General features: G+C 54.1%; 3 protein-coding genes across 3 annotated transcripts; all 3 read left to right on the top strand.

Moving 5' to 3' along the window:
• Positions 1-1,114: 1,114 nt before the first annotated feature.
• LOC115908823 (protocadherin gamma-B5-like) lies at positions 1,115-3,592 on the top strand. Its single transcript, XM_030957687.1, has one exon. The coding sequence runs from the start codon at positions 1,115-1,117 to the stop codon at positions 3,590-3,592; it is 2,478 nt and encodes an 825-aa protein (XP_030813547.1).
• Positions 3,593-4,299: 707 nt separating this feature from the next.
• On the top strand, positions 4,300-8,065 carry LOC115908527 (protocadherin gamma-A10-like). The gene is given in 2 exon segments (XM_030957176.1): positions 4,300-7,570; positions 7,573-8,065. Coding segments are annotated over 2 exon segments (2,460 nt in total). The 5' UTR covers positions 4,300-5,598; the 3' UTR covers positions 8,061-8,065.
• Positions 8,066-15,185: 7,120 nt separating this feature from the next.
• LOC115908822 (protocadherin-16-like) lies at positions 15,186-23,488 on the top strand. Its single transcript, XM_030957686.1, is given in 6 exon segments — positions 15,186-15,223; positions 15,712-16,014; positions 16,016-17,694; positions 17,697-18,458; positions 20,376-22,885; positions 23,456-23,488. Coding segments are annotated over 6 exon segments (5,325 nt in total).
• The last annotated feature ends 1,444 nt before the right edge of the window (positions 23,489-24,932 follow it).

Here is a 24,932-nt window from a genome sequence, read left to right as displayed (position 1 = left end):
TTCGAAATTACTAAAAATGTACTAATGTTCATACTATCCTTTGACATCTAGGTTGGCCAGTTGATAGGACTTTTGAGTAGCAGCTTGAAAAATTAAAGCAATACGAATGTGAAATCAATTCTTATGGCAGGCCTTAGAATTTGAGGTTTCAAGCACCATCACTGACTTTGCTTTTTTTCCTGGATTGGAGTCAGTGTAATGATTTGCAGTTTCTTTTTTTCTGCAAGGTATGGACAGTAATGTTGCTTTGAATTCAGGTCCACTGACTATAGGCCTCACATTTCGTTATCTGTTTTAAAAACTGTTCTAAATCAGAACTGAACCTTGACTTTATAAAATGACGTCGAATTCACGCTTTTGCATGGGATTCAGAGACAGGGTCGGGAAAATGAAGCATTTGCAATTTCCGTGTAAACTAATAGAGTGGGTTTGGAAAAGGTGAAAGCAGTGGTTAAAAATGAGAGGATTTCCTTCTGCCTCTCTGCATTCTGGTTGTAAACTCGAGTCAAGAGTTTAATTCTTTGACAGCAAGAGCGAAACTTCTTAATTGTTCTAACATGCATAATTGTTTCCTTCTCCGTTTTCATGCCACCTCCATCAACAAGATGGAAAGTCTATGGCACTGCATAATACTAGCTTAAATGTTTCCTGCAGCTACAAAAAAAAACCCTTTAGGTATGGCACGACTGTTGTTCCTGCAATCGTTAGGTTTTCCGCTCAACATAAAAGAAGAGCTTCTGCTCTTGTAGATTCCAATCAAAGAGAGCCCCGGGGCCGGTGCAGCCGCTGAGCCCCGCCCAAAGCCGGGCCCCCTTGAGCGCGGCCATGCGGCGGCTGCAGTGTCGTGGCGGCGCCTCCGGGTGTCGCTGTTGGCCGCCGCCGAGCGGCGCTGGAGCCGCCGCCGCCGCCGCCGCAGCGTCCTGCCCCCGCAGGCTGCTCGCTCGCCCGGCGCCGGCCACAGCGGCAGCGGCACCGCCAACAGCAGCAGCGGCGGCGAGGCGGCCGAGCGGTCTGGCTGCCTTTCAGCGGTGTCTGTTTTGGGCGGCGAGAGCGGCTTGAAGGGAGGCAGGGCAGCGGCAGGAGGCAGGAGCGCGGCGAGCGCAGCGGGCAGAGAATGGCGGTGAGGCGGCGGCAGAGGCGCGGGCCGGGCGGCGGGCGAGCGCTGCTGGCCGCGCTGCTGCTGTGCGTGTGGTGCCGGGCGGCGGCCGAGCGGCTCCGCTACGCCATCCCCGAGGAGCTGGCCAGAGGCTCGCTCGTGGGGCCGCTGGCGCGGGACCTGGGGCTCAGCGCGGACCAGCTGCCGGCGCGCAAGCTGCGGCTGAGCGAGGAGAAGCAATACTTCACAGTGAATGAGGAGAACGGGAACCTGTACGTGAACGAGAGGCTGGACCGGGAGGAGATGTGCGGCAAGTCGCCGACCTGCTCTGTCAGCTTTGAGGCGCTGATGCACAACCCGCTGAACGTCTTCCATGTCGAGGTGTCCATCGAAGACGTGAATGACAACTCGCCAGTTTTCAGCAAAGCTGCTGTGGACTTCGAGATCAGTGAATTAATCCCTCCCGGTGCTCGTTTTCCTTTGGAAATGGCACGAGATGCAGACGCAGGAACCAACTCAGTGCTGACTTATCAACTCACCAGCGACCCGTCCTTCTCACTGTCAGTGAAAGAAAAGCCGGGTGGAAAGAAGCAGCCGGAATTAGTATTGGAGAGACCGCTGGACCGGGAGAAGCAGAGTTTCTTTGAGCTGGTGCTGACAGCAGTGGACGGCGGGGAACCTGCGAGATCTGGGACTGTCCTGATTCATGTCAACGTGACAGACGCAAATGACAACCCACCCGTGTTCAGCAAAAGCGTCTACGAGGCACGAGTGGCGGAAAATCTGCAGGCGGGGTCTCTGGTGCTGAGGGTGCGGGCCACGGATGCGGATGTGGGCTCAAACGGGCAAGTGTCCTACTCCTTTGGCAACGTCCCAGACGACGTGCCCTCATTGTTCGCTATCGACAGCGAGAGTGGAGAGATCAGGACGGTTGGTCCACTGGATTTTGAGGAGGAAAATAGATACATTTTTGGCTTGGAGGCGACGGACGGCGGCGGGCTCACTGATCACTGCGAAGTGCAGATCGATATCACGGACGAGAATGACAACGCGCCAGAGATCAACATTCTGTCTCTGTCGAGTCCGGTGCCTGAGGACGCACCATCCGGCACTGTGGTGGCTCTGCTGAAAGTTCGGGATCTGGACTCGGGCGAGAACGGTCAGGTGTCGTGCGAACTGTCGGGAGAGGCGCCGCTGTCGATCGTGGCGTCGTCGGGCGGCTCATACAAGGTGGTGACATCGGGCCCGCTGGACCGCGAGCAGGTGTCCGAGCAGCGCGTGACGGTGGTGGCCCGGGACCGGGGCAGGCCGGCGCTGTGGAGCAGCAGGGAGCTGGTGCTGGAGGTGTCGGACGTGAACGACAACGCGCCGGTGTTCGAGGAGGCGGCGTACAGCGCGTACGTGGCGGAGAACAACGCGGCGGGCGCGCTGGTGCTGCGCGTGCAGGCGCGGGACGCGGACGCGGGCGCCAACGGGCGCGTGAGCTACTGGCTGGCGGGCGGCAGCGCGGGCGCGGCGGGCGCGGCGCCGCTGGTGTCGGTGGAGGCGCGGAGCGGCGCGCTGTACGCGCAGCGCTCCTTGGACTACGAGCAGTGCCGCGAGTTCACGGTGGCCGTGCGGGCGCAGGACGGCGGCTCGCCGGCGCGCAGCTCCACGGCCACGGTGCGCGTCTTCGTGCTGGACCGCAACGACAACGCGCCCAGGGTGCTCTGGCCCGCCGCGGCGGCAAGGGCGGCGGCGGGAGAGGCTGCGGGAGGGGCGGCGCCGCCTTTCGAGGTGGTGCCGCGCTCGGCCGAGGCCGGCTACCTGGTGGCCAAGGTGGTGGCGGTGGACGCGGACGCGGGGCGCAACGCGTGGCTGTCCTACGAGCTGGTGCAGGCGTCGGAGCCGGCGCTGTTCCGCGTGGGGCTGCACAGCGGCGAGGTGCGCACGGTGCGCGCCGTGGCCGAGCGGGACGCGGCCAAGCAGCGCCTGGTGGCCCTGGTGAAGGACCACGGGCAGCCGGCGCTCTCGGCCACGGCCACGCTGCACGTGCTGCTGGCCGACAGCTTGCGGGAGGCGCTGCCGGAGCTGAGCGAGCGCCCGGCGGCCGCCGAGGCGGCGGCGGCCGAGCTGCAGTTCTACCTGGTGCTGGCGCTGGCGCTGCTCTCGGCGCTCTTGGTGCTGAGCGTGGCGCTGGCCGTGCTGGCGCGGCTGCGCCGGGCCGGCCCGCCCGCCGTGCTGCGCTGCCTGGGCGCGCAGCGCTTCTCGCTGCCCGGCGCCGCCTTCCCGGCCGACTTCTGCGAGGGCACCTTGCCCTACTCCTACAACCTGTGCGTGCCGCCGCCGGCCCGCGCCCTGCCCGAGGCCGCTTGGCCGCCGCCGCCGCCGGTGCCCATCCTGTCGGCGGAGGAGCTTCTGGGCGGCGATTCCTGCGACAAGCCGAGCCCGGGCAGTACCGCCGTGACGGGAGAGCCGCCCGCCAATCCCGATGCACCGCAGGTCTGTAAAGCGTAAGCTTCTTCTGGTTTTAAATATTCTCGAAATGTCATCTTTTTTCCCCACGTGTTTTTTTGGCTGGTGTCAATGCGTATTCGTCATCTTTATCCTCACGTAGCAGCGGAAATTTTTCATTTTTTTTCGGTAACAGCTTCAGCTTACAGGCCTGATGATAACTCTCCTTTCGGCTAGTAGCGGTGTTTCTCAGTGTTTCTCCTTGTTTCCCGGGGTCGTGGTTATTTCAGTTGCACAGTTCTGTCTCCGTGACGGACTGAGTTAAGGAGCGGGCTATCCTCCGTTCATGGCGAGCAGGAAGCCCTTGGTTCTTCCTTGGTCAAAGGTTCAGCTTCAAGCGCGAGGTTTTGTTTTCAACACTCGAGCTCTATAAATTTGAATGTGTTAGCAACATTGAAAGCAGGTTCGTATTTTGTGGAAGGAGAATGGTTGATTCTGCATGACGGGGTCGAGGAAAAAAAAAAAAAGAGAGCACTGACATCTGGTGTTGGAACTATTTCTTTCCTGACAGATTTGTTCAGAAGGTGTGTGCTTGGAACTCGTGTGTACCTTTACCCAAATCCGTTCGTTAATTTTTTTTTTTTGTCCCATTTAGATTTAGAAAGGAAATGAATGTGGAAAGTTCCTTTCTGTCTTTTTTTTTTTTTTTTTTGAGTGAAAGCAGAGATTTTCGCCCTTTTTGGGGGAATGCAGTAGTGAGGCTAGATTGCCTCGTTTATGGGTCCTGGCTGGCAGTTCGCTCTCTTTTGCTCTTTGTGATCTTTATTTCGTACACCAGTGAGAGTGCTGGAAGATTTCTGTTTCAGAGATTGTTTTTCTTCTATCCTCTTTGCACAAAGATGATGGGGGTTTTAGTAGAAGTCAGGTATATCGAGAACAGCAGATTTTTGCCATTCTCTTTACTGGGATAAACATCTGAGATACGAAGGGATCACATATTAGGGAGATTGGCGAGAGGAGGGGTTTTGCGCTTGAATCAAGCCCATTTGCACATTGATTAGTGGTCAGCCGTTTTTCAAGTGTTGTACTTTTGCTCTACGGTTCCATGATTGTTTTCTTGAGCACATATCATATCAACGTCATTAAGAAATACTTAGATGATTAGTTTACTAAAGAGCTTCAGTGCTTCACACATTGACTTTAGAACAAAAAAGGAAAGCTACAATGATTTGATTAAATGTAAACCTGTACAAACTGAGGAACTACTAGGCATCTCTTGGGAAAGGATGTCAAATATTTCAAGTCCTGAAAGTTTACCTTGAGAGTTTCAGCTGCAACTTTTTTGTACTTAAAACTGAATCCTGTGACAATTAGCTCCCTAACTTCAAGAAGTATGCAATTGATCGTGTCACACTTGTGTTAATGAACCTGATATCTCTGTTTCTTCGGGATATGCTGACCTTCCGTTTTCTCTCTGACAGTCTGTTGTTGGAGGTGCTTTTGAACAAAAAGGATAAGATTAAAAATAAGCTACAGGGTGAAATACGAGAAATTAGTTTTAATTTACATATAATGGCATTGGTAACTGCCGAGTTCCCCGCGCGTTTAAAGAACCCCGCCCACGGAATGCCTCTGCCTTCCTCCCGATGCTGATACCCTGGAGGATGAAAGCAGAGATGGGCTGGAGAAATGCGGAGGCAGGAGATCGGCGCTGGACGAAAAGCGACATCTCGGTGGCGCCTGTGCCCTGTATGGAGCAAGGCAGGGCGGGCAGCGCTGGGCAGCGCTCGGTGCCTGCAGTGCCGGTAGGAGGCTGCGGGCGCCGCTGTTGACCGAGAGGAGCGAGAGGAAGCTCGGAGCGCTACCGGCAGCCCCGCCCGCTGCGGATCGCATCACTCGGACGCTCGCTCCCTGCCCGAACCTGCGGTCCCCGATAATCCCGGCGGTGCTGGTCCATTCTGGAGCCAGGCGGAGGCACCGGCAGCTGCGCACGGTGCAGGAGCTGAGAGCATTGAGTGGCAGCGGGATTGGATCGGCGGTGCTGCGGTGCCGGCGGTTCCGCGGCCGAGATGTGCGCGGCGGGGAGGCGCTGGGGCCGGCGGCAGCGAGCTCTGCTCTGGGCCGTGCTGCTGGCGGCGTGGGAGGCGGCGTGGGGGCAGCTGCGCTACTCGGTGCCCGAGGAGATGCCCAAGGGCTCCTTCGTGGGCGACGTGGCCAAGGACCTGGGGCTGCAGCTGCCGGAGATCAACGACCACGGCGTCCACATTACAGAAAGAGGTAGGACTCAACGCTTCGCTCTGCACGGGAAGACGGGACATTTAGTGACAGCAGAGAGGATCGACAGAGAGCAGCTGTGTCGGCTAGTGGAGAAATGCGTGCTCCGCTGTGAACTGATAGTGGAGGGACAGATGCAGGTTTACGGAATCGAAGTAGAAATCATGGATATTAACGACAACGCGCCGAGCTTCCTAGAGGCAGAAACAGAGCTGAGAATGAGCGAAATGACTGCCCCAGGGGTGAGATTTCCACTTCCCAGGGCTCATGACCCCGATACGGGCCAGAATTCCCTGCAGAGCTACGAGCTGAGCGGTGATGAGCACTTCTCGCTGGCCGTGCAGGCGGGCCCTGGCGGCGATCAGCGTCCCGAGCTGGTGCTGGCGAAGGCGCTGGACCGGGAGGAGGCGGCGTTTCACGAGCTGCTGCTGAGGGCGAGCGACGGCGGCGATCCGGCACGGACGGGCACGGCTCGGATCCGCGTGACGGTGCTGGACGCGAACGACAACGCGCCCGTGTTCAGCCAGGCGGAGTACACGGTGCGTGTGCCCGAGGACGTGCCCGTGGGCTCTGTCCTAGTCACTGTCACGGCTACGGACGCTGACGACGGTTTATACGGGCACGTGAAGTACTCCATGAAGAAAGAGACCGACATGGAATCGGATATTTTCCATCTGGACACTGAAACTGGAGCGATCAAGCTGTTGAGGATCCTGGATTTTGAGGAAGACAATTTATACGAATTGGAGGTGCAGGCACATGACAGTGGAGCTCTTTTCGACACTGCAAAAGTCACGATCACCGTGACAGATGTGAACGACAATGCGCCTGAACTGACAGTATCATCAAAGCTGAACGAGATACCGGAGGACGCCCAACCGGGAACTGTTGTGGCCCTGCTGCACGTGCAGGACCGGGACTCGGGAGCCAACGGCGAAGTGCGATGCTTGATTGACAAGGACGTCCCGTTCCGCCTGGAGAAGTCCTTTGATGAATACTATCGCGTGGTGACAGCGAGAGAGCTGGACCGTGAGCAGGTGTCGGAGTACAACGTGACGGTGCGGGCGGCCGACGGCGGGTCGCCGGCGCTGCAGAGCAGCGCGGTGCTGGCGCTGCGGGTGCTGGACGTGAACGACAACGCGCCGGTGTTCTTGGAGGAGCGCTACAGCGCGCGGCTGGCGGAGAACAACGCGGCGGGCGCGCTGGTGCTGACGGTGCGCGCCACGGACGCGGACTGGGGGCAGAACGCGCGCGTGCGCTACCGGCTGGCGGAGGGGCGGGTGCGGGGCGCGCCGCTGTCGTCGTACGTGTCGGTGCAGGCGGAGACGGGCGCGCTGTACGCGCTGCGCTCCTTGGACTACGAGCAGCTGCGCGAGCTGCAGCTGTGCGTGCTGGCCGAGGACGGCGGCGCGCCGGCGCTGAGCAGCAACGTGTCCGTGCGGCTGCTGATCGTGGACGAGAACGACAACGCGCCGCAGGTGCTGTACCCGCCGCCGGCCGCAGCGGCGGGCTCGGGCGCTGCGGCCTGGTCGGGCGTGGAGCTGGCGCCGCGGCGCTCGGAGGCCGGCGCGCTGGTGGCCAAGGTGGTGGCGGTGGACGCGGACGCGGGCCAGAACGCCTGGCTGTCCTACGAGCTGGCCAAGGCCACGGAGCCGGGGCTCTTCCGCGTCGGGCTGCACAGCGGCGAGGTGCGCACGGCGCGCTCGCCGCTGGCCCGCGACGCGGCGCGCCACAGCCTGCTGGTGCTGGTGCGGGACCACGGGCGGCCGGGCGCTCGGCCACGGCCACGCTGAGCGTGCTGCTGGCCGACAGCGTGGCCGAGCTGCTGGCCGAGCTGGCCAGCGCGCCCGACGACCAGGCGGCGGCGCCGGGCCAGCCGGCCGCCAGCCTGACGCGCTGGCTCGTGCTGGCCGTGGCCGCCGTCTCGTGCCTCTTCCTGGCCTTCCTGCTGCTGCTGCTGGCGCTGCGCCTGCGCCGCTGCCACCGCCAGCACCTGCTGCCGCCCGACAGCGGCGCCTTGCGCGGCGTGCCCGTCTCGCACTTCGTGGGCATCGACGGCGTGCGCGCCTTCCTGCACTCCTACTCGCACGACGTGTCGCTCACGGCCGACTCGCGCAAGAGCCACCTGCGCTTCTCGGCCGCCAGCTGCTGCGACACCCTCCCGGCCCGGCCGCCGCCCGACGAGCCCGCGCCGCCGCCTCGGGGACGAGGATCCTGCCGGAGCCCCTCCCCTCGGACACCGTCTCTGTTCCGGTGAGTTAGTCCTGCCCGAAGGCAAAATTTCGCTCAGCGTTTCTTTGGTTCGTCTTGCTACCGGGTGGTGGACACATAATCTGTTTTTGGAGGAGATAGAAGTAATGCTGTTTCCAGCTGCGTTGTTTTTTTCGATTTTCATCCTCTTCCAGCTCCTTTCTGGTTTTGTCTTACCCATATAATACAGTTTTCCTCTCCGTGTTAGCTGTTTTGAAGAGATATATTTTCAGGTAAGGGAATTTGCGGTTATTAGCAGAATCAGATATCTTCCTGACTGCCGTTGTGCTTGACTGGTCTGACATCCTCTTGAATGAGATGCTGACACCGTTTGTATTCCTCTCAGACTTTAGTTTATCTCATGATAATCCAGTGAGCAAGAACTATCTTTCCGTTCATCTGTGTTCTGATCTTTCTGGATCTTTTGGAGGAATGCATGTAGGTACATATGAAGGGCCTCTGGGGGAAATAGCAGAGATGGTTTGCTGATCCCATGTCTTATGAATTTGTTTTTTTAAGGATGGATATGCCTTGGCTTGAAAATCCTCTTATGGCAAGAGCTGTACTAGAGAAGAAGGGGACAGATTCAGGTTACAGGTGACAAGGTGAGGAGGGAGAGGAATGTCCCTGTGCAGATTTTTACCATCTTAACCTCTTCTAGAAGCGTTCTACTTTTTGCCTTCCAGAAGTTGGAAATTCACAGGTTTGCTTTTGACCAAACAGATGTATCATCCACCTTCATTACAGAGATGTAAAGATAGCTGTGTGTGAAGTCCATGGTGTGATGGTGCATGTTGAAGAGCATGGCCTAGGCCAGAAGGTGACTTCTGTCTTCTCCAAGTGGCTTGACTCGAAGATTTTATTCCAGCTATATTGGGAGCCCTGGGTGGTCCTTCCTGCATGTTTGCAGGTTGATGTGAGGTTTGTAACTAATAGCTGAATTGTGCAATTATGGCAATTGCCCTAATGTGAGCTTTGGGAAGAGGATACTCTTATTCATTCCCTGCCAAAGACTGAGATGATGTCTCTACTCCAAGTGCCATAATCTAGAAGAGTTGGTTCTGACCTCTTCTTTTCTGCATGCTTTGTTGTTATGAGCTAATAAGTAAAATGAGTCTGAAGGTGTCTTATTTTTTGATATCACACTGCTCAGAATGTGACTGGACAAGCAGTGGTTCATCAGTCTGCTTAGTTGTAGTGTGATATTTCCTGTCAGTGGCAGTTATTGAGTGTCAGCACACAGGGAAGGTCAAGGTTTGAGAGTAACCTATCTTCCATGTTACACAGTATGCTGAGGTAGGATGATGGTGTCTCTGAGCTGCTACTCTGATGATTGGGTTTTAATCAGATGTGCATGCTGCTTAATCAGTTAAGGGCATTTTAAATTTCTTACATAGACATTTAGTAGTGTTGAGCAAAGACCTATCTTTGCATGCATGCATGTTGTGATCCCTGTTCTCAGTCAGGAGAAGTTGTGCCACTTTTCTCTCATGGTGTCTCATGAAGATAGAGCAACTAAAAACATGTGCTCTGGTGTGATTAGAAATAATTGAAATATATAAACATGATGTACAAGTTTAGTTTGTCTTAGTTGTTAAACGAGGCCTACAGTAATGGTTGTGTGCATTTTCCCCTTTCTATTGTCCAAAGAAATTACACTGGGAAACAGAGGTTGTGGTCTTTGGTGTGAGATCCAGAGTGAATGTTCTCTTGACTTTTTACCAGCTACATGCCCTGCTTGAGTACCTGCTACTGAAATATTTAGTTATTGAAGCTTGCTGAGGGAGGCAGAACTTACTGTGATGTTTACTAGATAAAATGAGTAAAAGAAATATGGAGACAGACTTCTGATAGGGCCCATCTTGACAGGGTAAGGTCAATGGTTGGAAACTGATGTACCATGGACATTCACCAGGTGGCACTTCCCCACCTGGTGAGTGTCCATGACCTGATCATGATACATGTTAGAGATGTCTTTTCTGTGCATCTGGGATTTTTATTACATGTTTTTGCAACTTCTGAGGGTCAGAGGACCCTATGCAAGTTGAAAAAGGCTGGAGATAAGAGTCCTGGGAGCTGTGTGTGAAGGTCTCTTGAAAGACACAAGGAATATGCTTTGCCCTTTTCCCTGAGCAGTTCCCTGTTGCAGGATCATGCAATGTAAGTTTGATCATCCCAAAGTGTTTAGCTGGATGACATCTTATTCCACCTGTACAGGGAGCCGTGGGAGATTCTCCTATGAGTTTGCATCTTTTAATCAATCTTAAATAAGAGCTTAAGTATATAACAAATACCATAATGGAAGATTGGGGAAGATAAAACGCTTCATTTAATGCTTGATAAATACTGGAATTATGTAGCTAATCTGAGTGCCATAGTCTAGAACTGTATGGGATGATCCCTTCCATTATGCATGTGTTAATTTGTTATCTTGCTTGAACTAATGAGCCAAAGGTGGGCCTTTGTCTCTGAGAGTTTGTGGAAGATGACATCTGTTAGAGTTGTCTGTCTGACCTGTATGTGCTTTCCATGTTTTCAAATCTAAAAAAAAGAGACCTTCATAGATATCTTTTTGCAAAACATCACTCTAAGAAATACTTTTTCTTGTCAAATATTCAGGGTGAGAAGTCAGTGGAAGATCAGTGAGAGATTGGCCTCAGAGCAGGAAAGGAGTGGATTGCATATTCCACTTGGCTCGGTATGCTTTAACAGCAATCTTAGTGCCAAGACCTGGGTCACTTAGAGAATTACCCTTTTCCTGTATCCCAGAAAGATACAGACTTGCATGAATTTGTCTGCAGACATACCCATGAAAATGCAAACATGCTTCAGAGATTCTGCATCTAGGAACTCTCATTTTCCAGGTGTATGGCCTTGTAAGGCTGTGAGGTAAAAGTCTTGTCTTAGGTGTACTGAGCTTTCCCCAGCCTTGACCAACCTTCAGAAGTTATTAATGCATCTTGCTCCTATGAAGTAACCAGTGACATTTTGTTAGGATTTAAACTGTTTGTGTGTGGAGAATGTAGGGTGTGGGATGGTAGTTATGATTGGAAATTCTGGTTTGGGGGCTTGGTGAGCAGAGAAGTTCTCCTATGTGTGATCCTTATTCTCCATGAGGAGAGGTTTGTGTGGGAAACATGTCTTTGATGGTGTCTGTTTGCAAAGAGGTCCCTGTTTGAGCACTGAAGCTTTCTGTCTGCATAGAGACAGGGCAGGTAAAAGAGTTTGCTGTGCTGTGGTTTGAACTGTCTAGGAGGTATAAACATTCAATATCTCCTGGTTTTATTCCCATAGTTATGGTTCTGTGCACTTTTCTTGTTTTCCAAAGAGCTTAGAGAGCCATGCTTGTGGTTTTTGGTGTAAAGTCCTGTGTGATCCTCCTGTGTACTTTTTGCAAGGTAGATGATGCTTCTTGTGTACCTGCTACACCTGACGTAGTCTGAAATGTCAAGCCATGATTCTTGACTTCTGTGGCTTTCCTATTCCTTCTTTGTTTCTTATGTTCTACAAGTAGGCCTTGGCTTGGCTGATAGTCCCTAAAAATAGAGATCTGTTCAGATTATCAGGTGGTGGGAGTTGTTCTCTTCCATGTTCACCGATGAAGGTGTTCAGGTGCCAATAGAAAGACTTTGATGCATTTATATTTCCCATGAATATCACTGGATTGCATGTTATTTTGCTTTTGGCTGACATACAGCCAAATGTAGTGTACTACCTGTAGTGCAACTAAAGTTGTGAATGCAGAGCAGGGAAGGTGAGGTGTAAGAGCTGAAATGAGGGATGCGGGACTCTAGGTGGCTTTTTAAAATGCAGTTTATTCTATCTAAGAGGTTACAGCAGTCCAGGGTCGTGGGTGACAGAGCTGTGCCTACAGCTGTCAGCTCCAGCTGCAGGCAGGCCTGGAGACCCTTTGGTTTTGGTTACAATGCATTCTAGACTTATCTTTGCTGAGCATCTTAATACAGTAATCTATAGCTTAACTATTATCTATAGCTTATCATAACTACTGTAATTACCATATTTATGTTACTGTTCTCCAATCACTAAAAGTTAGTACATTACGGTTTAAACTAGAAGTTGTTTTTCAGTTTTCTTGCAGTGGAAAATTCTGAGACCTTTTTTCTACTTGCAACTTTGCTGACTTTTTTGCCTGTGCTATTTTTCTGCTTGGGAAAAATATCTTCTTGTTTGAGGTGGGTTTATCCTTTGCTCTAAGTCATAAAAACCCCTTCTAACTAACACACCTATTGCCTCCTTGTTTATCCAGTAAGACTGGCTCAGCAATTCTTTTCTTCTATATCAAAACTTGCTTCCATCTCTATTCTTTCATCAGACTCAACATTTAAAGATCTTTCTGCCAAGCATACATATCTGTGAGACTTTCTTGTCAAACTTTTATCCTTCCCAACATTGAGGGACCAGTTTGGAATGAGGAATGTGGATGGACCAATGTGTTTCTGGATGAGCAGTGGTTTGGTTTCATGGCTGGTGCCAAGGCCTGTGCCATTTATGTTATGATCCTGATTTCCCTGTTTTGAAAGGCAATGACAATGAGGTATTAGAATGTGTGTAGCTAGAACAATGATGTCTGAGTAGAATGGCCTGGGATTCTTGTGAGAATCCTCCTCTATCCACCTCTGTGTCCCTGGAACATTATGATACATGGTTTCCTCACAGTTGTAATTACACTTGCTTTCAGATGTTTGTTTCCTGGAAGGTCATGGTTCATTTTCCCTTTTTCTGGAGAAAAGGCATTTTGCATTAGAAGATGCAAGTGTCATTTTGCAGCAAAGACTCTCTTCAATAATCTAAACCAGGATTTTTGTTGTGAAGAAAATGAAGAAAAAGTTAAAAGGAGTCTCTCATATCTTCTCATAGTATATGAACAAGGTCCATTATAAGGTGTTTACATTTAGAGAATTTTATTTGTAGGGAAGTTAACAGGCCACATTATGGAAAAGCAACACATGAGAGATGATAATGACTTCATAAAATGAAATTAGGTGTGTACCATCTGATTTATTTTGCTTCTGCTCAAGAAAAAAACCCTGCCTTGCTTTCTGGTTTGAGTGTGACCTCAGGGTCTCTGAACTCCCATGAAAGGTCCCATCTGTTCCTATTTGTGGGAACTCAGCACATCCCTCCGGATGTCCAGAGTTGCCAAGGATCCCACTGGGGGGCTCGGAGACCCTGGCATGCTCCCCGGACCACCTGGTGGCTTGATTTTGATCCTTCCAATGAATTGCCAGCTTGGTATGGGGATGTGAAAGCCACACAAGTTTGAATGGTGTAATAATAAAGTATTCACAGGGTGAAAAATGTAAATTTTAGGATTTTTGATATAGAGGTTATGGGGACAAGGTGGAGGAATCAGGGCGTGTCTAGTCCTTCTTTCTTCTTCTTGTTCTCCATTTTCTGCTGTGATGTTGGCACTTTGGGATTGGCTTAGAATAGAAATGCACTGTCTGACATAGGTGATAGGTATTGGGAATTAAAAGTAAATACGATATACATAGTTTGTAGTATAAAAAGATGACACCGCCTTGGGAGCGGTCAGAGTGCTTGTGGCTGCCTTGCTGAGCAGATCTCGGCTGGGCAAAAAGAAAATTTTTTAGATAAGAATGAATAAACAACCTGAAGACCGAAAAGTGAAGAGTCCAGACTCATTCTTCAAAAGCGCGGGCTGGCACAGAACCATCCCATGCATCTCGGGGCAGAGAACAAAACAGCCGACCCAAGACTATTGTCCAAGTGCAGGTGGAGTTCAAAGAGTTGTAGACAATATCTCAATGCCCAGCAGGAAACTACCAATGTGTGAGGCCTTCATGGGCCTGTACTTGGACCAATATATTCAGTATCTTTATCAGTGACACAGCTGGTTGGATTGAGATTGCTCTCTACAGGTTTGCAGCTGACACCAAGCTCAGTGGTGCCACAGATTCAGCAGAAGGATGGGATGTCCTCCCCAGGGACCTGGACAGTCTGGAGGAGTGGACTTACGTCAGCTTCATTAAGTTCAACAAGGTCAAGTGCAAAATCATGCACCTGGGTCAGGGCAACCCCGTTTCAGCACAAACCTGGGGGATTGAGAGCTGCCCTGTGGAGGAGGACTTGGGGTCCTGCTGGGTGACAAAGGGGAATATGAGTTGACAGGGAGTTCTTGCAGGCCAGGAAACCAATTACATTCTGGGCTGGATAACAAATAGTGGGGCCAGCAAGGGAGGAGGGACAAGGGAGGAGCAACTGACAGAATGAGAGGAGAGAGTCTTAAGCTGTCCCTAGGGAAATATAGGCTGGATGTTAGCAAAAAAGTTTTTTATGGAAAGAGTGATCAAGTACTGGAGTTGTCTGACCACGGAGGTGGTAGAGTCACCATTCTTGGATGTGTTTAAAAAAAGACTAGATGCGGTGTCGCCTGGATTTTTAAAGATTTTCTAAGCCTTCTGATGTTTACATTCTTGTAGCAAACTTTCTCACACACTTTCTGTAAGTAACTTATTGTTTTGCATTCTTTTATGGAGGAGGAGAAATTTGATGGCCTGTTGGTTTGTCCAGTGTCATTGCAGAGGTGGCACTTGCATCCCTCAATCCACTGTCACTTTTGGAAAACTATAAATGTTGGAGTCAGAAAATAAACTTCCCTTTTCTTCACCTTGAGAACAGCAGTGTGTGCGCTCGTGTTGTTTCGTGTCCTACAGCGACACTGTGGCACTTAGTGCCGCGGTTTAGTTGAGCTGTTAGGGCATGGGTTGGACTCAGTGATCTTGAAGGTCTCTCCAATCTTGTGATTCTGTGATTTTATGTCTATACCACGCTTTTGTGAGACCTGTCAGAGTATGTTCAGAGAAGGACATTAGAAATTTTCAAAGGGATGGAACATCTCTGCCACATAGATGGACAGAGAGAAGCCCTTCACCCTGAGGTGAAAAGGTGCTGTGAAGAAATTACTGTGATGTTTACTAGATAAAATGAGTAAAAGAAATATGGAGAGAGACTTCTGATAGGGCCCATCTTGATAGGCTAAGGTCAATGGTTTGAAACTGAGAGGAGGTAGGTTTAGCCTGGTAACATGTTTTTCCATGAGGGTGGTGAGACACAGGACAAAGTTGCCCAGGGAAGATACTGATATACCATGTTTGAAAGGGCTCAGGGCTTTAAGAAACCTGACGAGTGAGGTGTGGACTACATGATCATAAAGATTCCTTCACATCCAAACCATGACAAGATAGAAATGACTTTTCCCTCCATGTGTTTCTGAATATTATTGGCTACTCCACACTGCTCAAACTATTATCTTCTAGGTATTTTTTCCGATTAATATAACAATTAGAAATATCCTAGAGTCTTAAAGAGCTTTAAAAAGTCTTCCCCAGCTATACTGTCGCATTTTTTTCTAATAGTTGTACCTTCATTTTAATAAGAATATGTGAGTTTATTACTCTGCCATTAATATTAGCTTCTGATTGTTCACTGCGACTAAGGGAGATGATCTAAAAATGCCGAAAAGGCCTTCTCAGATTTAATCTCCTTTAGAGTCGCCTGAGGACAGAGGTCCTGCTCTGGCTGTTTGCAGTCGGGCAGAGCCCCCGGGGCCGGTGCAGCCGCTGAGCCCCGCCCAAAGCCGGGCCCCCTTGAGCGCGGCCATGCGGCGGCTGCAGCGTCGCGGCAGCGCCTCCGGGTGTCGCTGTTGGCCGCCGCCGAGCGGCGCTGGAGCCGCCGCCGCCGCCGCCGCAGCGTCCTGCCCCCGCAGGCTGCTCGCTCGCCCGGCGCCGGCCACAGCGGCAGCGGCACCGCCAGCAGCAGCAGCGGCGAGAGGCGGCCCGAGCGGTCTGGCTGCCTTTCAGCGGTGTCTGTTTTGGGCGGCGAGAGTGTCTGGAAGGGCTGCAGGAGGCAGGAGCGCGGCGAGCGCAGCGGGCAGAGAATGGCGGTGAGGCGGCGGCAGAGGCGCGGGCCGGGCGGCGGGCGAGCGCTGCTGGCTGCGCTGCTGCTGTGCGTGTGGTGCCGGGCGGCGGCCGAGCGGCTCCGCTACGCCATCCCCGAGGAGCTGGCCAGAGGCTCGCTCGTGGGGCCGCTGGCGCGGGACCTGGGGCTCAGCGCGGACCAGCTGCCGGCACGCAAGCTGCAGGTGGCGTCTCTCGGCAAGAAGCAGTTGAAATACTTCACGGTGAATGAGGAGAACGGGAACCTGTACGTGAACGAGAGGCTGGACCGGGAGGAGATGTGCGGCAAGTCAGCGACCTGCTCCGTCAGCTTCGAGGTGCTGGTGCACAACCCGCTGAACGTTTTTCAAGTCGAGGTGTCCATTGAGGACGTGAATGACAACTCGCCAGTTTTCAGCAAAGCTGCTCTGGACCTCGAGATCAGTGAATTAATCCCTCCCGGTGCTCGTTTCCCGTTGGAAATGGCACGAGATGCAGACGCAGGAAGCAACTCGATGTTGACTTATCAACTTACGAGCGACCCGTCCTTCTCACTGTCAGTGAAAGAAAAGCCGGGTGGAAAGAAGCAGCCGGAATTAGTACTGGAGAGACCGCTGGACCGGGAGAAGCAGAGTTTCTTTGAGCTGGTGCTGGCAGCAGTGGACGGCGGGGAACCTGAGAGATCTGGGACTGTCCTGATTCACGTCAACGTGACAGACGCAAATGACAACCCACCCGTGTTCAGCAAAAGCGTCTACGAGGCACGAGTGGCGGAGAATCTGCCGGCGGGGTCTCTGGTGCTGCGGGTACGGGCCACAGATGCGGATGTGGGCTCAAACGGGCAAGTGTCCTACTCCTTTGGCAACGTGCCAGACGACGTGCCCTCATTGTTCGCTATCGATAGCGAGAGTGGAGAGATCAGGACGGTTGGTCCACTGGATTTTGAGGAGGAAAATAGATACATTTTTGGCTTGGAGGCGACGGACGGCGGCGGGCTCACTGATCACTGCGAAGTGCAGATCGATATCACGGACGAGAACGACAACGCGCCAGAGATCAACATTCTGTCTCTGTCGAGCCCAGTGCCCGAGGACGCACCGGCCGGCACTGTAGTAGCCGTGCTGAACGTGAACGACCCGGATTCGGGCGAGAACGGTCAGGTGTCGTGCGAACTGTCGGGAGAGGCGCCGCTGTCGATCGTGGCGTCGTCGGGCGGCTCGTACAAGGTGGTGACATCGGGCCCGCTGGACCGCGAGCAGGCGTCCGAGCAGCGCGTGACGGTGGTGGCCCGGGACCGGGGCAGGCCGGCGCTGTGGAGCAGCAGGGAGCTGGTGCTGGAGGTGTCGGACGTGAACGACAACGCGCCGGTGTTCGAGGAGGCGGCGTACAGCGCGTACGTGGCGGAGAACAACGCGGCGGGCGCGCTGGTGCTGCGCGTGCAGGCGCGGGACGCGGACGCGGACGCCAACGGGCGCGTGAGCTACTGGCTGGCGGGCGGCAGCGCGGGCGCGGCGGGCGCGGCGCCGCTGGTGTCGGTGGAGGCGCGGAGCGGCGCGCTGTACGCGCAGCGCTCCTTGGACTACGAGCAGTGCCGCGAGTTCACGGTGGCCGTGCGGGCGCAGGACGGCGGCTCGCCGGCGCGCAGCTCCACGGCCACGGTGCGCGTCTTCGTGCTGGACCGCAACGACAACGCGCCCAGGGTGCTCTGGCCCGCCGCGGCGGCAAGGGCGGCGGCGGGAGAGGCTGCGGGAGGGCGGCGCCGCCTTTCGAGGTGGTGCCGCGCTCGGCCGAGGCCGGCTACCTGGTGGCCAAGGTGGTGGCGGTGGACGCGGACGCGGGGCGCAACGCGTGGCTGTCCTACGAGCTGGTGCAGGCGTCGGAGCCGGCGCTGTTCCGCGTGGGGCTGCACAGCGGCGAGGTGCGCACGGCGCGCGCCGTGGCCGAGCGGGACGCGGCCAAGCAGCGCCTGGTGGCCCTGGTGAAGGACCACGGGCAGCCGGCGCTCTCGGCCACGGCCACGCTGCACGTGCTGCTGGCCGACAGCTTGCGGGAGGCGCTGCCGGAGCTGAGCGAGCGCCCGGCGGCCGCCGAGGCGGCGGCGGCCGAGCTGCAGTTCTACCTGGTGCTGGCGCTGGCGCTGCTCTCGGCGCTCTTGGTGCTGAGCGCGGCGCTGGCCGTGCTGGCGCGGCTGCGCCGGGCCGGCCCGCCCGCCGTGCTGCGCTGCCTGGGCGCGCAGCGCTTCTCGCTGCCCGGCGCCGCCTTCCCGGCCGACTTCTGCGAGGGCACCTTGCCCTACTCCTACAACCTGTGCGTGCCGCCGCCGGCCCGCGCCCTGCCCGAGGCCGCTTGGCCGCCGCCGCCGCCGGTGCCCATCCTGTCGGCGGAAGAGCTTCTGGGTGGGGATGCCCTGGAGAAGCCGAGCTCGAACAGCAGCGCTATCGAGGGTGAGGTGTCCGCCGAGTCCGACGCACCACAGGTCTGTAGATGTGAGCTTCTTCTGTATTTAAATTTCCCGAAACGTCATCTTTTCTTCCCCGGGTATTCTCTGCGTGCTTTCAGTGGGGATTCGTCGTCTGTATCCTTACGGAGCGGCGGCAGTTTTTCATTTTTCCTCGGTAGCAGCTTCAGGTGACAGGCTTTGGCAATATCTCTGGTTTCGGCTAGTAGCAGCGCTTCTCAGTGTTTCTCTTTGTTTCTCGGAGTCGTGTTTACGTGAGTTGCACAGTCCTGTCTCCGTGGCGGACTGAATTAAGGAAGGGCTATCCCCCATTCATGCAGAGCAGGAAGCCCTTGGTTCTTCCTTGGTCACAGATTCGGCTTCAGGCGCGAGGTTTTTTCTTCAACATTTGAACTCTATAAATTTGGATGTGTTAGCAACATTGAAAGGTGATTCCTATTGTGTGGAAGGAGAACGGCTGATTCTGCAGGATGGATTCAAGGAAAAAAAACTCCTAAGCACTGATATCTGGTGTTTGACCTTTTATCCATCCTGAAGGATTTGTTCAGAAAGGGTGTATAACTTTACCCAAAGCCGTTCGTAAAACTTTGTTTTGTCCCTCTTCGATTTGAAAAGGAAACGAAAGTGGAAAGTTCCGTTCTCCATCCTGACTGAAAAAATATATGATCGCTGTTTGGATCCGGGGGTAATGCAGTAGAGGCTGGATTACTTCGTTTATGTGTCCTGTCTGGCTCTAGTTTGCTTTTCATGATCTTTATTTGGTACACTGGTGGGAGTGCTGAAAGATTTCTATTTCAGAGATTGTTATTTTTCTATCCTCTTTGCACAATAATGTTAGGGGTTTTAGTGGAACTCGCATATATTGAGAACAGCAAATTTTTGCCATCCTGTTTACTAGGACAGACATCTGTGATACGAAGGGATCCCATATCAGGGAGATTGGCCAGCAGAGGGTTTAGGCACTTGAATCAAGCCCACCTGCACATTGATTACTGGTCACAGAGTTTCAAAACTTGTACTTTTGTTCTAGGGTTCCATGCTTGTTTTCTTGAACACGTATCATATCAACGTCGTTAAGAAATACTTAGATGAATTGTTAACTAGGGAATTGAGATGCTTTACACATTGATTTTAGGAAAAAAGGAAACCGAGAATGTCTTGATTAAATGTAAATCTGTATAAACTAAGGAAACACAACGTGTATCCACCAGGAAATCATGTCAAACATTTGGAGTCCTGAAAGTTTCCTTTCAGAGTTTTAGGGGCATCTTTATTTGTACCCAAAATGGAATCCTGTAACAATTAGTTCCCTGACTTCAAATAGTATGCAATTGCTCTCGTCCCGCTTGTGTTAATGAACCTGATAGCTTTGTATTTTCGGAATAGGTCATCCCATTTTCTCTCTGACAGACTGTTGCTCAAGATGCTTTTGAACAAAAGGGATAAGATTAACCATAAGCTATAGGATAAAATACGAAAAATGCGTTTTAATTTACATATAATGACATTAGTAAGTGATAAGTTTCCCGTGCAGTTAAAGAACCCCGCAGACGGAATGCCTCTGCCTTCCTCCCGATGCTGATACCCTGGAGGATGAAAGCAGAGATGGGCTGGAGAAATGCGGAGGCAGGAGATCGGCGCTGGACGAAAAGCGACATCTCGATGGCGACCGTGCCCTGTATGGAGCAAGGCAGGGCGGGCAGCGCTGGGCAGCGCTCGGTGCCTGCAGTGCCGGGAGGAGGCTGCGGGCGCCGCTGTTGACCGAGAGGAGCGAGAGGAAGCTCGGAGCGCTACCGGCAGCCCCGCCCGCTGCGGATCGGATTACTCGGTTGCTCGCTCCCTGCCCGAAGCTGCGATCCCCGATCGTCCCGTGGGTGCTGGTCCATTCTGGAGCCAGGCGGAGGCACCGGCAGCTGCGCACGGTGCAGGAGCTGAGAGTATTGAGTGGCAGCGGGATTGGATCGGCGGTGCTGCGGTGCCGGCGGTTCCGCGGCCGAGATGTGCGCGGCGGGGAGGCGCTGGGGCCGGCGGCAGCGAGCTCTGCTCTGGGCCGTGCTGCTGGCGGCGTGGGAGGCGGCGTGGGGGCAGCTGCGCTACTCGGTGCCCGAGGAGATGCCCAAGGGCTCCTTCGTGGGCGACGTGGCCAAGGACCTGGGGCTGCAGCTGACGGAGATCCGAGATCGCGGCGTTCATATCTTGGACAAAGGTAGGACGCAGTATTTCGCTTTGCACGGCAAGACGGGACATTTAGTGACAGCAGAGAGGATCGACAGAGAGCAGCTGTGCGAGAGTGTGCAACAATGCGTTCTGCGCTGTGAGCTGATAGTGGAGGGGGAAATGAAGTTCTATGGAATAGAAGTGGAAATTACGGACATTAACGACAACTCACCCAGCTTCAGAGAGGCAGAAATTGAACTAAGAATGATAGAAACGACAGCGCCGGGGTCGCGGTTTCACCTTCCAGACGCTCACGACCCCGATACGGGCCGGAATTCCCTGCAGAGCTACGAGCTGAGCGGTGACGAGCACTTCTCGCTGGCCGTGCAGGCGGGCCCCGGCGGCGATCAGCGTCCCGAGCTGGTGCTGGCGAAGGCGCTGGACCGGGAGGAGGCGGCGTTTCACGAGCTGCTGCTGAGGGCGAGCGACGGCGGCGATCCGGCACGGACGGGCACGGCTCGGATCCGCGTGACGGTGCTGGACGCGAACGACAACGCGCCCGTGTTCAGCCAGGCGGAGTACGCGGTGCGTGTGCCCGAGGACGTGCCCGTGGGCTCTATTCTGGTCACTGTCACTGCCATGGACGCCGACGAGGGGTTAAATGGGGGTATGAAATACTCGTTTAAAAAAATCACAGAGAAAGCCTCGCAGATTTTTCAGCTGGATAGCGACACTGGAGCGATTACTTTGACACGTAACCTAGACTTCGAGGGCCTCCAATCCTACGAACTGGAGATACAGGTTCGAGATGGTGGGGACCTTTCCGATATAGCAAAAGTCGTCATCACTGTGACAGACGTGAACGACAATGCTCCCGAACTAACAGTGTCGTCGGCGCTGAGTGAGATCTCTGAGGATGCTCCGTCCGGGACAGTCGTAGCCCTGCTGCACGTGCAAGACCGGGACTCGGGAGCCAACGGCGACGTGCGCTGCTCGCTCGATGGAGGTGTTCCGTTCCGTCTGGAGAAATCCTATCAAGACTACTACCGTGTGGTGACAGCGAGAGAGCTGGACCGGGAGCAGGTGTCGGAGTACAACGTGACGGTGCGGGCGGCCGACGGCGGGTCGCCGGCGCTGCAGAGCAGCGCGGTGCTGGCGCTGCGGGTGCTGGACGTGAACGACAACGCGCCGGTGTTCTTGGAGGAGCGCTACAGCGCGCGGCTGGCGGAGAACAACGCGGCGGGCGCGCTGGTGCTGACGGTGCGCGCCACGGACGCGGACTGGGGGCAGAACGCGCGCGTGCGCTACCGGCTGGCGGAGGGGCGGGTGCGGGGCGCGCCGCTGTCGTCGTACGTGTCGGTGCAGGCGGAGACGGGCGCGCTGTACGCGCTGCGCTCCTTGGACTACGAGCAGCTGCGCGAGCTGCAGCTGTGCGTGCTGGCCGAGGACGGCGGCGCGCCGGCGCTGAGCAGCAACGTGTCCGTGCGGCTGCTGATCGTGGACGAGAACGACAACGCGCCGCAGGTGCTGTACCCGCCGCCGGCCGCAGCGGCGGGCTCGGGCTCTGCGGCCTGGTCGGGCGTGGAGCTGGCGCCGCGGCGCTCGGAGGCCGGCGCGCTGGTGGCCAAGGTGGTGGCGGTGGACGCGGACGCGGGCCAGAACGCCTGGCTGTCCTACGAGCTGGCCAAGGCCACGGAGCCGGGGCTCTTCCGCGTCGGGCTGCACAGCGGCGAGGTGCGCACGGCGCGCTCGCCGCTGGCCCGCGACGCGGCGCGCCACAGCCTGCTGGTGCTGGTGCGGGACCACGGGCGGCCGGCGCTCTCGGCCACGGCCACGCTGAGCGTGCTGCTGGCCGACAGCGTGGCCGAGCTGCTGGCCGAGCTGGCCAGCGCGCCCGACGACCAGGCGGCGGCGCCGGGCCAGCCGGCCGCCAGCCTGACGCGCTGGCTCGTGCTGGCCGTGGCCGCCGTCTCGTGCCTCTTCCTGGCCTTCCTGCTGCTGCTGCTGGCGCTGCGCCTGCGCCGCTGCCACCGCCAGCACCTGCTGCCGCCCGACAGCGGCGCCTTGCGCGGCGTGCCCGTCTCGCACTTCGTGGGCATCGACGGCGTGCGCGCCTTCCTGCACTCCTACTCGCACGACGTGTCGCTCACGGCCGACTCGCGCAAGAGCCACCTGCGCTTCTCGGCCGCCAGCTGCTGCGACACCCTCCCGGCCCGGCCGCCGCCCGACGAGCCCGCGCCGCTGCTCGGGGACGACGACCCCACAGGCGCCCTCCCCACGGCCCCTGCCCCTCCCTCGGTGAGTTCCTCTGTCCAGATTTTCTCCGCGACTCTTTCTTGTGACGCTGCCCTGCCCTTTCTCCGCCGTGTTCTCTGGCTTGCATAAGAGACTTTGTTTATCAGCATGGTAAAGTTTCCTTTGGTGTAGTTCTGAGGGCTGGGGTCCATTGCTGTCACTATATGAACATGGGGTGGGTCCTCAGCCTTCCAATATGTGAAGAAGGAAGGAAGGAAGGAGAAGGCAGCTGGTGGCAGGCTGTTGGTCATTCTGGAGGTTTGGGTATTGATCGTTTTCCAGGTATTGTTTACCCTGTATCCGCTGTGCTGTGTAGAATCATTGTTCCTGATAGCATTAGATCTTCTGAAGGGATGAATCCCATTATTGAGAAATACAGCTTTTTAGGAGGCTTATGTGTCTTCTTAGGAGCACATGTGCGTGAATAGGTAGAATGTGTCTTGAACAAAACGCTGATGTCTTTGCATGGAAGCTCTGTGCACGTTGTTCTCAGCCTTTATTGATCTCCATGATACATAGAGAAGGTCAAAAGTAAGTGTTTGTGTCATCTATGCTTTGGTCTTTGTCCCCAAGAGAGGCTTCGACCAGGCAATAAGTGGTCCTTGATGATGTCTGTCTGTCTTTTATGAGGTTGAAGGATCCTCTTGAAGTTGTGATTCTTTGAAAAGCCTGTGTGTGTGGCTGCATGTGGAGGAGAAAATGCAGGAAGAAATGGCAGAACTGCTTTGGTTTGTATTTGTTTTTAATATAGAAGTATGTCAGATCGAGCTGGATGAGCCTTGGTTAGAAAATATTTAGCAGGGCCAGAGAATTGCCTGGATGGGAGGGAGAGATTCAAGGTGCAGTGGGAGATACAAGGTGGGCATAATTCCCTGTGAGCAGATATTCTCTGAGTCAGTGTGTCTGGGAAGACTGCTCGGCTTTTCCTTTGAGACCTGTGAAGTCTCTTCACAAAACTTCAGTGAGCAGCAAATGTAGCTTCCATAGCACAGAGATGTACAGATGGCTGTGTGAAATTGGTGCTGGGAAGAAAAATGGTCTGGGGAACTGGGCCTCCACTGTCACATGTTTTTAAGATATCGATGAAAGGAAACCATGGATGGTGTGAAGGGTTGGAAATCTGAGTGAGCTGTGTGTGAATGTCTGCTGAAAGACTCATGGGAATGTTTTCCTCCATTCCCTTTCCAGTTCCTATCTCTGGTGTGAAGAAATGTGAGGTTTTTCTTCCCCAAGTAATTGTCTAGAAGATCTGTATTCCAACTGCATGGTGAACACTGGGAGGTTCTTGCTAAGTATTTTCATGTCATCATAATTGCGTTACTTAAAGGTTTCATTTTGTACTTATGACAGATGGGGTATGGGAATTGCAAGCTGTGCATTCAGTGCCTATAAACAGTATCATCAATCATCTAATGTGAGTTATATAACCCAGAAGAGAGTGGTGAGCTTCTCAATTCTGCAGGCGTTAAACTTCTGTGTCATTCTTCTGATCATCTGAAAACAGTTCCTTCTTGTTTTTACATGAAAAGACAGAGAAATTTCCATAGACAAGTGTCTTAAAATGTCTCTTTAATAAATGTTTTTTCTTGTCTCATGTCTAGGATGTGAATTCAAATATTATCCATGCTAAGGAGATACTGTCTGATCAACATTGTTTTTGATGGAGTCTCTCTAAATTCTCATGATCTGTGCTAACCATGGGAGGTGGGAAGGGTTGGAAAGGATTGTTGGGTGTGTGGTGTGTGAGGAGGCCCTGGTGGAGACATGGCATGTGTTTTGTTGATCCCCAGGGCTATTGCTGGCCTTCTGAAAATGAGTCAGGAGGAGTCTTATGATTTTCAGTTGTGTGGTTTGGACTGAAATGGCCTAGTTTGGGTTCCATATTCCTTTGCATCAAGAGTGGAAGTCACACATGCTTTGAGGAGTTCATGTGCTGAAGAAAGGAGATGTTGCCTTTGAGGTGACACTTGGATGTGTGTGTCTTTGACAGAGCTGGTAATAATTTATGGCCTATATAACATTTCCCAGTTGTTGAAGTAATATGGAAGAG

Source organism: Camarhynchus parvulus, chromosome 13 (assembly GCF_901933205.1).
Source record: "Camarhynchus parvulus chromosome 13, STF_HiC, whole genome shotgun sequence".
NCBI classification, from domain to species: domain Eukaryota; kingdom Metazoa; phylum Chordata; class Aves; order Passeriformes; family Thraupidae; genus Camarhynchus; species Camarhynchus parvulus.
Note: the sequence above shows the minus strand (reverse complement) of the source record. Positions and strands in the feature narration are given on the sequence as shown.

What these genes read in the sequence shown, in the direction of transcription:
- LOC115908823 (XM_030957687.1), top strand. Translation starts at nt 1,115, where the DNA reads ATGGCGGTGAGGCGGCGGCAGAGGCGCGGGCCGGGCGGCGGGCGAGCG.